The sequence below is a fragment of the Meleagris gallopavo genome, chromosome 8 (genome assembly GCF_000146605.3).
Source record: "Meleagris gallopavo isolate NT-WF06-2002-E0010 breed Aviagen turkey brand Nicholas breeding stock chromosome 8, Turkey_5.1, whole genome shotgun sequence".
Taxonomy (NCBI): Eukaryota; Metazoa; Chordata; class Aves; order Galliformes; family Phasianidae; genus Meleagris; species Meleagris gallopavo.
The window spans coordinates 16,141,831-16,158,051 of NC_015018.2; the positions used below are offsets into that span (position 1 = coordinate 16,141,831).

At 43.8% G+C, this 16,221-nt stretch overlaps 2 protein-coding genes across 3 annotated transcripts in view; one reads left to right on the plus strand and one right to left on the minus strand.

The window, feature by feature from the left end:
- The window catches only part of PIK3AP1 (phosphoinositide-3-kinase adaptor protein 1), a 40,047-nt gene extending 39,979 nt beyond the window's left edge, over window positions 1–68 (minus strand). Inside the window, exon 1 of the mRNA XM_003207957.4 lies at window positions 51–68. The gene's annotated coding sequence lies outside the window, so the exon portion shown is untranslated. The remainder of the gene's footprint in view (window positions 1–50) is intronic.
- Window positions 69–4,023: 3,955 nt separating this feature from the next.
- Window positions 4,024–15,317, plus strand: NOLC1 (nucleolar and coiled-body phosphoprotein 1). Of its 2 annotated transcripts, XM_003207956.4 has the most exons (14): window positions 4,076–4,222; window positions 4,315–4,370; window positions 4,449–4,579; window positions 5,753–5,871; window positions 6,622–6,763; window positions 7,300–7,403; window positions 8,143–8,290; window positions 8,944–9,084; window positions 9,501–9,590; window positions 10,810–10,953; window positions 11,161–11,712; window positions 12,425–12,537; window positions 12,916–12,996; window positions 13,282–15,317. In XM_003207956.4, the coding sequence occupies exons 1-14, from the start codon at window positions 4,112–4,114 to the stop codon at window positions 13,438–13,440; spliced, it is 2,091 nt and encodes a 696-aa protein (XP_003208004.1). In that variant the 5' UTR covers window positions 4,076–4,111; the 3' UTR covers window positions 13,441–15,317. The 2 variants fall into 2 exon arrangements, with proteins under 2 accessions (XP_031410281.1, XP_003208004.1); XM_031554421.1 differs by lacking the exon at window positions 9,501–9,590 and having other exon boundaries at window positions 4,024–4,222.
- The last annotated feature ends 904 nt before the right edge of the window (window positions 15,318–16,221 follow it).

The window sequence follows — 16,221 nt, forward strand, 5'->3', positions numbered from 1 at the left end:
GGCCGCTCCGAGCGCAGCTCCGGCCCCGACGGCGGCGCCCTCGGGCTTACCGCGACGGCGGCAGGTCCTCGCTCGTGCTAACAGGGCGAAGGCTGAGCTCCGGGCGTTCCTTCCTGCTCTAGCACTGCTCGTTTTCGCTTTCCAGCGCTTTTAAAACCCAGGTGCTGAAGTGCTGCGGAGCTATCTAAAAGCGAGCGTTTAGGATGACCACTTATATCTTCTCTGAGATTCCCTCGAACTGTCTCAGTTCCTCCTTCCAGCTAAAGCTGCTCCGGCTCCGCAAGGGTTAGCACTGGCCGGAGGGATGGGAACAGAAGAGTCCGATACAGTGGAAACTGAGTAGGTGAACGTGAAGTGCTAATAACTAATAATAAGGAGGTGGTACAGCGGTTAAAACCACAGCTGTCAGCCAGGAAAGGTGAAAAACGTAAAAAGCAGAGAGGACAAGAGATGAACTTGGTGCCCTTGGATTCACCAGCGTCCAGATGACTCTGCTCATAATGAGAGTAGCAGAAAGGTTCTGCTGGAGCTCAGAGAATACGGCTTAATTTAGTTTGTCACTTGGAACAAACCAACAGATTCTGCTTAAAGAATTATTTCAGATTCTGATTATTCCCTTGCAAACTTGGATGAAAAAAAATAAATACAACATATTGTGTGTGTGTGTGTGTGTATATATATATATATATATATAGTGAGAACCAGTGAAGGCTTCATCATTGCACTTCGGTAAAGCAAACACCGACTGCCCTACAGCCTGGTTTCCCAGTGAAGAAGAAGTCACTCACATGGAGCACACTGCATGCAGCTCACTGCCATGAGCACTGACAGAAAGCACAGCAGTTAGCTAATCACACACAGTAACGAATCAAGTCTGTTTCCTGCTTATCCATTCAATCTCCAAACATAACTAAACTCTCCAGCTACCTCCAAGCCTTTCTTTGCCTAAAACTTACACTAAGTTTGCAAAATAAGTATATACTACAGCTTGTCTTCCAAAAACTGAGAGTTTTCTCCTACAATAATTATTTGGACTAACAAATTAAAAATCCTAAGGGTACAGCCTAAGGAGAAAGTGAAGGTATGCAGAGAAGAAATCAGCACTTCCCCAATTGAATTCTGAGTATGTACAATAGAATAAAGACCATCTGGGTGCTGGAAAAATTTGCAGCTACAGATTCTACATTAATAAGGGACAAAAATCTACCAGTTGGAAGCTTGTCTCTCCTAGTTTTTTTGATATAATGGAATAATACTCATATTCTGAAACAGATATAAGTAAGAGTAGATGGATAAGCACGTATACAACTTCATAATTATTATTCCACAGTTATTGTTATTTCTCTTGTAAATCCGTTTAATCTCAGATTAAAAAGTGAAAAAAAATCAAAATCATCTCTCTGGTGTCAGATTAGGATTTAAATGTGCTCTTTGAAACAAGCTTTTAAATTATTTTTCCCTTTAGAGCTTTGCAGCATCATATAAACAGCTGGCAACATCATCTTCTTGCTTAATGAGAATCCATGCGATTTCTCCACATGCATCAGTGTCACCTGGGATGCTATTTAATTTATTCAATGTAAAAACAGGAAATCCTTTTAGCCTCTAGAATAAAAATTAATGTGCCTCCCCAAAATAACTGACAGTGTGCTGTTACAGCAAACTTCACAACAACCTTCTCCTTAAAAAACAGATTACGACAGGATGCTTTACACACACTAGGAACCAAAAAGTATCAGTCTCACTTCAATGCATAGAAAAAGAATTCGTGGATTGGGAAAAAGCAAAAGAAATGCCTTACTGTCCTACTGAGGAAGATCCAGGTTGTGTCTCTGCAAGTCAGGCTCTCAGTCCTCATTTAAGACTGCAGCTCCATACACAGCAGCTCATGCAGAGAAAAACAAATTTCATCACTTTAATTCAAGGAAAACCTGAGCCTTGTTGAGTCAGTTCTTCATTACAAATTGGCATGATCTGCACCTTCCACACAGGAACAACACTACTTAACTCACCCTGCAGTGTAAGAGCCATTTTCTTATGGACTTTAAGAGCAAGGGTGGAAAATTCATCACATGTTTTCTGATATTACCTCCAGTTCCCGTATGGGTAATAACCCAATGACCTTTGGCCTCCAGTTCTATGATTCCTCTTTTATCTACCACCACATTTCCAGTGCAGCACTGACTAAAGCAGCACTAGACAGGAAGATATGTCACTTGCTTTTCATTGCTCAAAAATCCGTTCCACAAAATTCACCACAGAGGTCAGATCATGTAGCAGGTTTAATTGCCAGAGCTGTTGCTCAAAACCAGTTTGCTGATGTTAAGGGCAATTTGATTTGTTTGGTAGGGATACAGGACAGGCTCTGATCCTCAAAGCAGACAAATACATGCAACTCCCTATGTCTGTAACATGGGAAAGATTTTCTCTTGTTTCCCTTTTATGCAGTAAAATCTCTGAATCTTCAGAGATCTTACTGCATAAGATGCTCTGAAATTCTTTAAAAGCAATAGAAGAAAACTTAGCCACACCTTACCTATCCAAATTTTTAGCTGCTGAACGCAGCCATTAATTTCCCTGGCTTATCATAGCAGAATTACTTAAGATAGCAGAACCTCAAAATAAAGACAATTTATCAGCAATAACTGCACCTCTTCCTTACTGATGCAAAAGGAGGCACGCAACCTGTGCTGAGCTTTGCAGACTGGGCTTGTAGCTGCATTTAACAGACTCAAATAGATGAAAACCAGGAGAAATAATGGATCCTGGAAATAGCTTCCTTTCTGCACTTCACATCTGAGCAATCCTATGTATAAGGGCAGATCAGAATCTGAAAACAAAATGCAATTATTTAACAGTAAAATAGAATTGCCTTTGTCTCTAACTGCACAACAGTACCTTAGTAGGATTAGAGAAGCTTCCAGTAGTATCTGCCACTACATAAGGAGCTTTCTTTTCCCCCAACACAAGCGTGAGACCTTCTAGAAAATGAAACCAGCAAATGAGATCTTCCTGCATACAACAAACACCACCTAAACATACAAGAGAGATAGGACTCACATACAGTTGGGCACTGTAGTATCTAAAGAGCCTTACAAAGAACAGGGCAGGAGAACCATCAAGAGCATTAACGCTACTCCCTTACTCCTACTTGTTCAATGCTAGCAGCTCTAACTTAGGACTCTAAGTAAAGAACTCTCTCTCATTTATGCTCAGCAGACTTTGTATCAACAGAACAAAAAAAGTCCTCAGTTCAAAGCAAGAGGAATAAAAGAGGTTCAATTTATTAGCAAGTACCTCAAGACTTACAGACAAGAAAGCTTTTATTGAAAAAGAGAAATAGCTAATTTAAAGCCACAGCACTATACAGCAGCTGAATGAAATGTCTTATCAGAGCCCCAGAGCACACTAACAGGCCACAGCTGTTCTGATCAGCCCCACCTGTGACTTCCACCTCACACCCTTTACTCCTGAAGTCCCAGAGCTCACTTTAAGCTCTAGTCTTGGCATTCAATATATACTTAGAGGCTTGTTTGTTTGGTTATTACACATATCTTTTTCAAACCTTATCTTCCACCTTACCTCCTGCACAACCCTCAAACCTCTACATACCTACTGTAGGTAACCTTATTTCTATGTATAGTCCCTTCTCTAGTTCCCCTTTATAAGTAGTTCCCTTGGGCCTAGTGGTGCACTTATTTTAGCCTCATCTCCTTGTGCTCCCAACGTTTCCTAGGAAGATGCTGAATCTGCTTCACATGTGACGTCTCCCGGCTCTGCGCGTGCCCCTACCGCCAGCGCGCGGCCTTGCATCTGACTGGCAGGACGTTCCCTCACAGAGTAGCCTGCACTTCCTGCTCTCCCTTTTTAACAGATTACGATTGGAGGGGACTGATCTGTGGAAGAAAAGGGACAAAGCGAATTTAACCGCACTGAATCTTCAATCCGTCACCGCTATGCGCATATTTCCGCCCCTCTCCAACATGGCGCCGTACCCTCACCTCAGACCGCAACGGAGGCGCCGCGCGGGCTTTCGGCCGCACGCACGTACGTACGTCGTTACGTCATCGCGTCGGTGCGCGTGCGTGCAGGCGGCACGTGGCGGCGCAGCATGGCGGAGCGGCGAGCGGTGCCCAGCGACCTCTTCCCCTTCGTGCTCGCCTTTCTGCGCGAGAACCGCTTCGAGGGCGCCGCGCGCGCCTTTGCCAAGGAGGCCGCGGCGGTGAGCGGGGCTGGGGCGGGTGAGGGGAGGGGAGCGTGGTGTGGAGCGTGCGACTGCGCTTGCGGCTAACGCGTGTCCACGTGTCCCCGCAGAAGGAGCAGGACCCCAACGCCGCCTCGCTGCTGGACATCTTCAGCTACTGGGTGAAGTGAGTGCTGCCCGGGGGCGTGGGGGGCGTTTTGCTAGGGGCTGTTCCCCAGAGCTCCGACCGTCTGTCTTCCTGCAGGTCTCCTGCCGCTAGGAAAAGGAAGCTCGTGCCCAACGGGCCTCAGGCAAAGCGGACGGCTGCCTCGAGCAGCAGTGAGAGCTCCAGCGAGGAGGAGGAGGAGGCGGCGGCCCCGCCTGCCAAGAAGCCAGGTGAGGGGGGAAAGGGGCCGCGTTGGGTTGGGAACCTGACCCTGCTCTGGATACGGCGTGGTGCCTGTGGCTCAGGTGAAGTGATTCTGCTGCTGTCAGGAAGCAGGCTCGCGTTCTGGTCTTAGAGCTGTACAATCGTAAAGTTTGGGAAAGACCACTGAGATCATCTGTTCCATCGACCCACCCCCACCGTGTCCACTAACCTCGTCCCTCAGTGCCACAGCTCCATGTTTCTTGAACGCACCCTGGGCAGTCTGTGCTGGTGCACTGCCACTCTTTCAAAGAAGTTTTTCTTAATATCCAACCTGAACTCCCCTGGCACAATTTGAAGCCATTTTCTCTCATTCTATCATCGCTTTTTCCTGAGAGATCTCTCTAGTCCTGATGACTACACTGTTTTTGATATGAGTTAGGATGCCGTTGGTGCTTCAGCCAAGTGTCAGCCAATACCCCCAGATCTTTTTCCTCCATGCAACTTGTCAGCCACTCTGCCCCAAACCTGTAGTGATGTATAGGGTTCTTGCAGTCAGTGCTCAGCTCCTGTTGCTTGGTTGTGTTGAAGATCATAGAGCTGGCCTCAACACATTGATCCAACCTATCCAGATCAGTCTGTAGGGCCTTCCTACCCTCAGGCAGATCAGCACTTCCTCCCAGCTTGGTGTCATCTGCAAACTTACTGAGTATTCACTCAATCTCTCAATCTTCTTCCTGGCAGCTCTACTGCCTGTGCTTCCCATTTCTGTTTGTGATACATTTTCATTCCCAGTGAGCATGAGCTCATTATCCAGGTATAAGTTAAAATCTGTAGCAAAACGTTACGGTGGTTCCCTTTGGAAGTCTGCAGTGGTTTATTGTTGAAGCTGTTGAAGCACTGACAACAATTTCAATGTTTTCTCAGTTTGGGGGAGTGCTTCTTATGTGGGATGTTGTTGCTGATAAGTCTGCTCTTAAATATGTGAGTAATAAGGGACAAATGAATCTAGAACTGTTTTGGATTCTTGTACTGCTCTGTGTATTGCAAACAGAAGTCAGTAGAAGGGTCAGTGTTACAATCTTCAGGCATAGTTTACTGACTTTAATAGATCATTTTAACATGATATAATACTAATACAGGATATATGTATGTGGGAAGTGTGAATTAGCTGGCCAATGTATTTTTTCCCTTACTTGCAGCTAAAGCAACAGCTGTAACAAAGACAAAAGCAGTTCCTCCAGTCAAGAAGGCAAAGAGCAGCAGCGAGGACTCTAGTGATGATTCGGACTCAGAGGAGGAGGAGAAGAAGCCAGCAAAGGTCAGCCTTCCTTTTTAGCCTCTTTACTACATGCTAGATAATGATGAGTGATAGCAAATTTGACCAACCAGAATTCTCACTGAAAGTGAGCTTGCTTTTCATGAACTGCAAAGAACCTGGACTTCTGGAGATACAATGTACTAAGATGTAATAAGATGTTTCTGCAATGGACAGTGTACTGCTTAGATGGATCCTCTGAAAAATTCATTTCATGTCTAACAGCTATTTGTTTCACATCCATGTCTGCTCATGGCTCTTTTCCCAAGGCTCTCAGTGCTTGCTCCTTTCTTTTTCTTGGGGGGGAGGGGGAGGAGAGAAAGATTATTTACAGCTTATACACATTTATAAATAGAGAATTTTCTCTTTTCCTTTTTCACTATTGCCATGGTCTTGAGAAGCAAAGGCAGGAAAAACAGTATCACACTTGAAGAGGCAAACCAGGGTTGCCTCATCAATGTTTTCAGTCTTTGAATTTGTCTGATCCCCAGAAAGAAGAGAACTCAGTGTTAGTCTCAGATCGCCCTTCTTTTGAAGGGAAAGAACTGGAGACTGAAGATTAAAGAACATATCCTGTGTGTTTCTGTGAGGCTTCACAGAGCAAAACTGGAAGCAAAACGATTATTCAGAGATTTTCAAACACCAGCTGTTAGGCTGTGAGGTTTCCAGCTGTTTAAACTTCCTGTACGTGTACCACTTATTAGCCTCTTTTCCTTGCTACAAGGGCTACTCAGTTTTCTTTATTTCATTTAGAAAGGCACAAAACCTGCAGTGAAGGCAGCTGTAACCAAAATCCAGCCTAAGAAGAAAGCAGAGAGCTCCAGCTCTGACTCAAGCAGCTCAGATGAAGAAGCACCAAAGAAACAGCCACCAAAACCAGCGACACCTAAAGCAGGTATCTCCTTTATTGCATATTGTGAGTCTGTGTGCACAAAAAGCTAGAGGAGTGAGGCATATCTGTTAACATAGTCTGCAAATCTACTGTCTCTGCCATTTTTATTCTCAAGCAGTCTACTTCCAACATGGAGCATGCGTAGAACTGATTGTAAATGAAACATCAAGTCGTAAATGAAACATCAAGTCATAAAGGCTGTATTATTTGCATAAGTAGCTGCAATCAGCAACGTTAGTTGCTTATCTTGTGCTTTTATCAATGTCTTCCCGTAAAGTGCAGAGCTGGAGAAAGTTAACAATATTTAGTCTTCGGTCATGGAAGTATTAATAAGTATTAATAAGTTAGAGTGGACATCTTACTGAAAACCATCCCTAAGCTCGAAGAAGAGTAAGAATAGAAAACTTACAGTACTTATCGTAATGGTTCCTTATTATCTTTTCCTGTGTTTTTCTCTTTATGATACTTTATGCTGAACGTAATGACTCCTCATTTCTCAGAGTGTATTTTCTAGTATTGCTTTTCACTTGTCCCAAAAGGAAATAAAGCTGCTCAGGCAACCACCAAAGTGGTCAATGGGAAAGCACCAAGCAGCAGCAGCAGCAGTGAAGATTCTGATGAGAAAAAGGCTGCGCCGAAAAAGGTAAATTGGACTTTAAAAGAGTTTTTAAATGCTATAGTAATGTAATAAGACTGGATGTATCTCTGTCTTTCAAAGACTGTGAAAGAGATAAGAGTAGGGCACATACTGCATGGAATCTGAGTAAAGTATTTATGGCTCTTAAACAGCCTTTTTTTTTTTTTAATGGTGGGATTATGCCATAGAATTATAGAATATCTCAGGTTTGAAGGGACCCTAAGGATCATTGAGCTCCAAGCCTCATAACTTGGGCCAGTCTGCCAGGATCCCATCCAACCTGGCCATCAGGGGTGGGGTATCCCCACAGCTTCTTTGGGCAGTCTGTGCCAGGTCCTCACCGCGCTGTGTGTAACATTCTTAACAGAACATGACCTAACACGTCCTGTCCATGCCATGACTTTCCTCTGCTACTTCTACAGGAAAATGTCTCCTTACATTTTAACCATATTGTAGTTCATTTTTGCATGAATTCTCTGTGCTTAGCTACCTGTGCTCTTCAGCCGGATTAGCTCTCCGTTAAGGATTTATGCAGCAGAAAATAACAGCAGAGTGACCGTGACGTGATACTCACGTGTTTCCTAGAATTTGCATGTGAGGATCTTCATTAACTTTCTTCCTTTATGTTCAAAATTTGCTGCCTCTTAAGTGAGACATATAGTTAGAGATTTGCATCCAATTGTCCACCCAAGTATGTGGTTGTTTGTTTTTTTTTAATGTGTATTTCTTTCCTTCTTGTGTTAAGGCTGTTCCCAAGAAATCTGTGCCCAAACCTGTAGCCACCCAGTCGTGTCCAGGGAAAACCAAACCTGCCAAGGAAAGTTCAAGTAGTGAAGACTCTTCTGACAGTTCAGATGATGAAAAGCCACCTGCAAAAAAAAAGCCGAAGTCTGGTAAATGCTAAATACCATTGCTTCTATGTGGGAGAGTACTTCTTGTAGGATGGCAGGATTTAACAGCTGACAGCCAAAGGCAAATTGTGCTGCACGCAAACTTCTAAGTGCTGCTGGTTTCGTGAACCAGAAACAGAGCAGCTTATTTGATGTGTGCTTTAGGGGTTAAGCTTAAAATTCAGACCTTCTCTCTGCAGAGGATGGAAAGTGGGGGAGATTGACTTGGCTTACTTGTCTGCATATCCACTGTTCAGATGGCCTTCTAAGGCCCTTAAAGGTTTCCTGTCTGTCAGGATTTGGGAATTAATTTGCCTGTAATTTGGTTATCCTGTAACTGCAGTTTTTAAATTGTTTTAATTTTTCCCTAAAGTATCCAGGGCTGTTAAATTGTGGTCCAGCTGATGGACTAAATGAGTCTCCGTTTAATACAGTATAGTGCTCTTAGTATTCCCTAAGATGGTAACTAAACTTATAGTAGAAGCAGTGGGTAGCAATGGAGTAAGTGTAACATTTCAAATTACATGCTGATGTCTTTGTACATCAAGGAGAGGAGTAAATGGAACCAAGAAGCAGAAGTGATTTATTCTAACTATAACATCTTAGATATGCTGCTTCTGTTATCATATGGGCATCTGAATGCTGTTTCTCTGCAGGTCAGTACAGTGCTGTACCACCACCTCAAGCTGTGCAGACAAAGAAAGTTCTTGCCAAGGCTCCAGTGAAAAAGGCTGACAGCAGTGACTCTTCAGACAGTAGTGACGAGGAAGAACAGATGCCTCCAAAGGGAGGAACGGGTATGTTGTGAGCAGGAGGCTTCAGAAGAATTGTTACGTGGTGTAGTCAGTGTTATGGCAGTCTTTTGGATTCCATGGAAAAGGCATATGACAGGTCTGTGTTACTATTTGCTTCTCTGGAAATTTCTGAGTAATTTGAAGCTATCTCATAGAACACAGTGCATAAGCTCTGTATATGACTGTGCAGGTTGGGTTATTTACACATGTAGGTTTGAAAAGTCATAGGGATCTTGTTTCATGAGGATGAGTCAGGCCTACTGCTGGAACTGGACAGGTTCTTACTTGGCTTCTAGAGTGCTGGCTGAATTACTAGTATACTGAACAGGGAGCTTTCTGTTTGATTTGAAAGATTTGAACCTCAATACAGAGGTTTTGTGTAGATATGACCTGTATTAATTTTAGACTTGCTCTTGCAGGCAAAGCAGCAGTAGCTAAAACAAGCGTTACCCCAAAAAACAAAGCTGTGAATGCAAAGAAGGCTGCATCCAGTTCAGACAGTGACTCAGGTAATTCAAGAAATCATTTTGTTTTCTGCTGATGTTTTTGTTGGCTAAGGTGGTTTGCCGTGGTGTATCTGTGAAAAACCTTTAGTATATGAGCTTAAAAGTTTTGCAGTCTCCACAAGTTGTGAAATTGAGAAAGAGCCTGCTGTGCAGAGCACGTCCTGATCATGAGGCACACCAGGGAGACCATGTTGCCAGGTGGGAAGGGTGGAGGCATTGTGTTTCTCCAGGAAGGTTCATGGTTAATCTTGTGTCCATATCTTAAGCTTTTCACTTTCTGTTACCCTGTTATGGGCTTTGGGAGAAGTTTTGAAAGTAAGATATAAAAGAAAAACCTACTGCCACCATACCAAGCTTAATTCTAACCATAAATTCTAAAGTTGCTTTTTAATGCAGTCCAGTATACCATGTTTTTCTCCTCCTGTTTAAAGGTCTCCTGATTTGTTTGTCTCAACATTTCTAATGCTACAGTAGGGTTGTGGGTGTTAGCAGCCTGTCTGCAGACAGTTAGCACTAGGTTGTGTGATCCTTTAACAAGTGTCAGGAGATCTGTGTTTTCTGTTTTTCTTCTCTAGTTTTTCAGAAATGAACAGTGATTTGTTTACAGTTGTGAAGAAAGTGTTCAGAAGTGTTGGAATAGATCAGGCATAGTATTCCAGGTTACTGTCAGACAGGTGTAATTGTGCACAGAAATCTCCGATCTCAGTAGTGGAATGTTGCTAAGCACATTTGACACAGAATACTGAGCTCCTATCCTATTGCCTCTTCACAGTTTCTCCCTTCTTAATTTCTTGCCTGCTGTTTGATCTTTATTGCTTATTTTCTTAATGTTTCTTCTCCTTGAGTTTGTCTTTGGTGATATTTGTAATTTCTTCTCCAGTCCCTTACTATTACTATAAATTATACATAATAATATATATTTAACATATAAATCCTATTTAGCAAATATTTATCTGCTTTTTTGTGCATGCATTAATAAATAGCTTAAATTTCTATTTGTGTTCACTTTTCCTAAGAAGGAAGATAGGTACAAAGATGAATGCTGTCCCCTGCCCACTTAGGAAGCGTTCATCAGATGCTGCTTATTGCAAATTATCTGTAGTTCCACATATAGCCACAACCAAAGTCACTGTTTACTTTCTCATGAGATATGTACGTGTCATTACTAAAGTAACCTGTACCCCAAGGTTATTAAATGAAGAAATGTACTTCTTTTGTTCAGATTCCAGCTCTGAAGATGAGAAGAAGGTAGGGAATAAGCTCTCAGCTAAACAACCTGTGATAAAAAATGCTTCAAAACCAGCAAAAGCAGCTGCCAAGCCTGGACAAGCAAAGAAGGACTCCAGCTCCTCCTCAGACAGCTCAGGTACTGGGATAAGAGGAAAAAAAAATTATTGTATGCGTGTTGTACTTGTGAAATCTGTGTTTCCAACCAGGGTGTGAGGTTGCAGTTGGATAGGGATTGCCCACTGCAGTATTGTTTCAATCAATTAAAGAAGTGTGCTGTGACAGCACTGAGTTTGTTAACTTCATGTTGAAGGAATAGGGCTGAGTCTTGAATTCTTGTTTCTAGATTCTGATAGCTCTCACAAGAAGATGCCCGTGAAGCCTGCAGCTAAAACAGCAACCCCTGCAGCAAAGAAGCCACAAGCTACTGCAAAGAAAGCACAAAGTAGCTCTGATTCAGATAGCAGCTCCAGCAGCTCTGAGGAGGAGAAGAAGAAAGCCCCTCCAGCTAAATTAGCTGGCAAAACAAGTAAGCCAGTGTCCAAACCAGCCCCAGTGCCCAAAGCAAGCAGTTCTGACTCTGAGAGTTCAAGCAGTGAGGAAGAAAAGAAGCCAGCAGTGAAACCAGTCAGCAAATCTACAGGGGCAGCGAAAGCAACTGTAGGGAAGAAAGCAGCTGCATCTAGCAGTAGTAGCTCTTCTGATAGTTCCAGCGAAGAGGATGAGAAGCCCAAAAATTCTGGGAAACGGGCACAAAACACTTCTCAGACTGCTGCCTCCACGGAGAAAGCAAAAGCATCCACACCAGCAGCCAAGAACCAGAAGTCTAAGCCAGCTGGTGACAGCAGTAGCAGCAGTGAAAGCAGTTCTGAAGAGGAGAAAGGAAAAGCAAATGGAGGTATTGCCTACAGTCTGGGAAGTGGGACTGTCAGTCAATATGTTACAGACCTAAACATCCGTGGGAGCCTTTCTTAAATGATTTTCAGTCTACTTTCTGTGTCGTGTTATATTATCTGGTGCAGTACAGAGAAGGAAGGAACCATTTTTTCATTTACTGTTCCTTTTTGTCTACATTGTGTATCTCCTGGCAGTGGAATTTATGATGACATGAAACTCGCTTCTGTACAGTTGTTGTTAGTTGCTGTCTGTGCATTTGTTAGTTATTAGTAACACTATGCAGACTGCTGGGGGACCTCAGTCTCTGTTGTGAATGGGTCACCACAGGTGTAGCCCCAGTGCACAGTCTCGGTTTTGTATAGACAGGAGGGAAAACGTTTACAATGAAGTGGAGATGTGCTCAAGTATGTACTGTGCAACTCCCAAGAATTGGCAGATTTTAACTGACTGAACTTTCTCAAATTCACTGAATCATTAATGTAGAGGTACTCAGTTACATAAAATTTATGTTCACCCATTTAGATAGATAGGATGGCAAAATCCTTGCTTCTCAGGGTAGCTATTGGTGTCTGGTTTTTGGCTGTTGGTTTTTTGTTGGTTTTTCTTTTTTTGGTGGGATAATGTAGAGATTGATGTGTCTCAAGACTACATTTTGGCCATTGTCTTTTCCCACATTGCAGTTACTTGAAGTTTTACTACTCTATTTCTAACAGGCATAGTAGAGAAGAAACAGAAGAGAGGAGTTGTTCAGGAGTCAGAGACACCAGACAATAAAAAGGCAAAGAACAAATCTAAAACACCACATACAGTTCCAAAAGTGAAACGGGTGAGTGAGAGCAGGCTGCTGATTGGCAGGAGAGGCATCTTTGCATGCTAAAATAATAGGGTTCTTTTGTGGTATTTCTTTTTCTTTGGGCTTGAGCCATAGGAATTACTTATGTTTTTGCTCCTTCCTCATGCATTGAATTTTGTCTGGAGAACCCTAGTTAATACGCATAACGTTATTCTGGCAAAGGCTGATTGGATGTGCTTGCACAGTAGCATCTTTGTGCTACCTGATCTGAAGAATGGAAAATGTAATGAATCTGAGAAATTGTTAAAGTTTTAGGTGACCCATACAGGGACAGAGAGGGAAGGAGGTTTTCCTGAAGGGAAGATATGTGCTAATATGTGCTTAGTGTGTCTTTTTTTTTTTTTTTAACAGGCAGCTTCTCCTTTCCGACGTGTAAGAGAAGAAGAAATTGAGGTGGATGCCCGTGTTGCTGATAACTCCTTTGATGCAAAGGTATGGTTAGGTGGTGCACAGAGGGGGGACACTTGACCTGTGCGAATATAGGTCTCCAGATTTTTGAGCAGTCATGTGGAGGGAACTTCTTCCACCAGGAGGTGCTGTTAGGAGGTGCATGAACACTTGTGCACAAGCACTGGCTGGAGGAGTGCACAAGAGTATTTTCAGCTCTAGTATTTCTGTACTGGCACTTACTGGGCACGATGAAGGGCAAAGTGTCACTTCAACTATCTTCAATATTGATACGAGTTCCTTCTTCCTCTCCCTGTTCATCCCTTACAGAAAGGAGCAGCTGGTGACTGGGGCGAGAAGGCTAACAATATCCTGAAATTCACTAAGGGCAAATCTTTTCGCCATGAGAAGACTAAGAAAAAACGAGGCAGCTACTGTGGGGGCACTATATCAACCCAAGTAAATTCAGTCAAGTTTGAAAGTGAATGAGTATGTTTCCTTGAAAATTTGTGAATCGTCTGCTCACCAGAGTCACTTGGATGGGCACATGGATTTTATGGACATGAAACCGTCCTGGAATGCAACCTTCCACAGTCCCCTGTGGGCAGGCATCTTCAGTATGGGGGTGTGGGAGAGTGGTTGGACGATTCCCTCCTTCATTTCTATCTAATATTGATTTAGGCCCCTCATATGAAACCATCCTTGAACTGGTGTGAAACACCACTAGGGTGACCTCCAAGACTTAAATTTCCTAGTCTTATTTTAAAAGACTTACAGTAATTTTTGTTGTTTTGTTCTAGTTTCCTGTCATCTAGTAAAAGGGAGAATTTATTTCCCTCTAACTTAACCCACTGTTTCTTTTTCGGCTAGTTTAACTTGGATACCTGTGAAGCTGCAAGTACTGTGACTTGCCTTTGGCTGGTTACATGAAGAGCAATGACCCATTTGAATCTTGTGGCTGTAATCTCCACCCATATCGGACATCTCAAATTCACAGTTGCAGTGTGTCCAGGTTTTTATTTTTTCATTGCTTTATATTGCAATAAACTCTTACCTTCTTCTTCCCTCAATTCCTATTGAGGGTACTGGCCAGAGTAGTTAAAGAAGGAGAGTAAATTCATCTCAGTAGCTGAGGAATCACATGGGTTGGAGTTGCAAGTTGGCCAAGGTCTTTACTGTATTACTGTGGCACTTTTGGTAAGGTTTACATTTGGAATGTAGCCAGGGAGTAGAGATCGCCTCCGTACAGTCAACAGTTTCTGCTGTCATGTTGGAAGAAGTGTCTTTGGCTCAGCGGGAATGCTTAAAGAAGAGGAGAAAGTGAGGTTTTTGTTTATTTTTAGCTTTTTTAACCCAGCTCTGCTTTTTTCTGTGATTTCAGTTTGTTTGTTTGTTTGTTTTTCAAAGAAGCTTTGACTGCAGCATGGCACCACTCTGTTCTCTCTGAGTATATAATGTGCTAGTTTGTGCTTACTCAGTAATGTGCCACACAGATCGATCATAGATGAGATGAATGTAACATTAATGCCTTAAATTGCCTTGGGTTAAATCACTTGCTCTTTCAGCTTTTTTCTACTTGTGAAATCCCTCTACAGAAGGAAAATGCCAGTTTCCCTTATTGCATATAGTTTGGTGCTGTGTTGCACCACAAGTTGTGTAGTGTGAGTGGAGTCTCAAGTTCAGTAATTGCAGCAGGAAGTGAGATTTTATAAGCAACTGAGATGGTCTGAAGGCTTGTTGCTGTTGAGATATCTTCCTTTCCCTCCATTAGGTGGATTAAGCTAATTTTAGCCTATGGAGCAGTATGCTGAGCACATAGCCGGTATGGGTTGAACAGTGTAGGACATCTGAGGAAAAAGAGGCAGTGGGCTGTGAGATTGTCTTGCCCCCATGCTGTGACACTGCTGCTCCTCAGAGGCTGTTTCCATGCCCTGCCGCAGGAAGACACAGTTGTGTGCAAAGCAGTGTCTCATAATTCAGCATTGCTTGCAACCGATGAGCCAACCCCATGTGCTAATGCTGCAACCTGTTTCCATGAGCCTTTTCAGGACTTCCCCTTGGGCTTGCACAACTGGGCCGGTTGCTGGATCCTAGGCAACCATGCAGAGGGGCTGGGGGGGCGGGGCACAGATATCACACAGCATTCAACATTGGAGGCCGAAGGAAAGTGGGAAGAGTTTTTACCTGTGCTAGGGATGCGAACAAAACCTTGCTTATAGTTTATCATTTTAGTTTGTCATTTGCCCTCTTCTGTTTGAACTCTCACTTTGTAACTGCTGAAAGACACTTTTTAAAAACTTGTGCTTGGGGTATTTTATGTGTGGGCACTCAAGTGTCTCCGAAAATAAAGATTGCTGCCTTTGTAATCTGTGTGCATTTGGTGTGGGTGGGCTGGTGGGATGTGGGAGGGGTTGGGTGCTGTATCTCAAAGCTGCAGCATTAAGGCTGACTGCATCTGTTTGCACCCATTTCTTGATGGCTGGACTTGGGTGTTCAGCTGGATGCAACGGGCTTGCAGAAGAGACTGGTGCCTGTGCAGCTGGCTAAGGGGTGCTGCTGCAGCAAGCTTGGAGAAGACGTAAGATAGAAGGTTATTTACTGTCAAGAAGTTGAGACTTCTTGAGACCCCTTGCATCAGCTTTCCTCCAGTGCTGCTGCCAGATTAACCTTATGGTGTTTAGCCATATGTAAGTTAGGTAGCTCGAATCTGTGGGAGTAAGAAACAATAGGCGCAACTGGAAAACGTGGATACCTATTAAAGGTGTAATTTGTGCTCCCTTTGATGCCTTCCTGCTCTGTGACAGCCTGCGCAGGGTAAGGGAACGCCCTGAAGAGCAGGGCCTGCTAGAGGTCTTGTGCTGCAGTGCTGGTTTTCCCCTCGTGCTGCACCTCCAGGGAAGGAAGTGCCGCGCTGGTTGGTGGGCACGCTGTGATTAATGCATCCGTCAGTCAGTCCGTAATCACGGCCCTCCATCTCGAACGTGCTGTAGGAGGAGGCGGTGTAACGCTGCCCGCGGTCTCAGCAGCACACGCAGAGTGTCACAGGCCCCGCTGGAGCACCGACTGAGCAGCGCTTTGTGGCACTACTAAGGAGAGACTGCTTCTGGAGCTGCAGGGCAGGCTCAGCCTACATCACAGCTCTGCCGCCGTCCCCGGATTAGCCCGCTTCCCGCGAGGCGTTTCAGCTTCGGCGGAGCCGCGATTAACGTGGAACAGGACAGACAGGACGGTCTTCCCTGGGACGTGCGGTGCCGGTACGGGAGCCCTGCC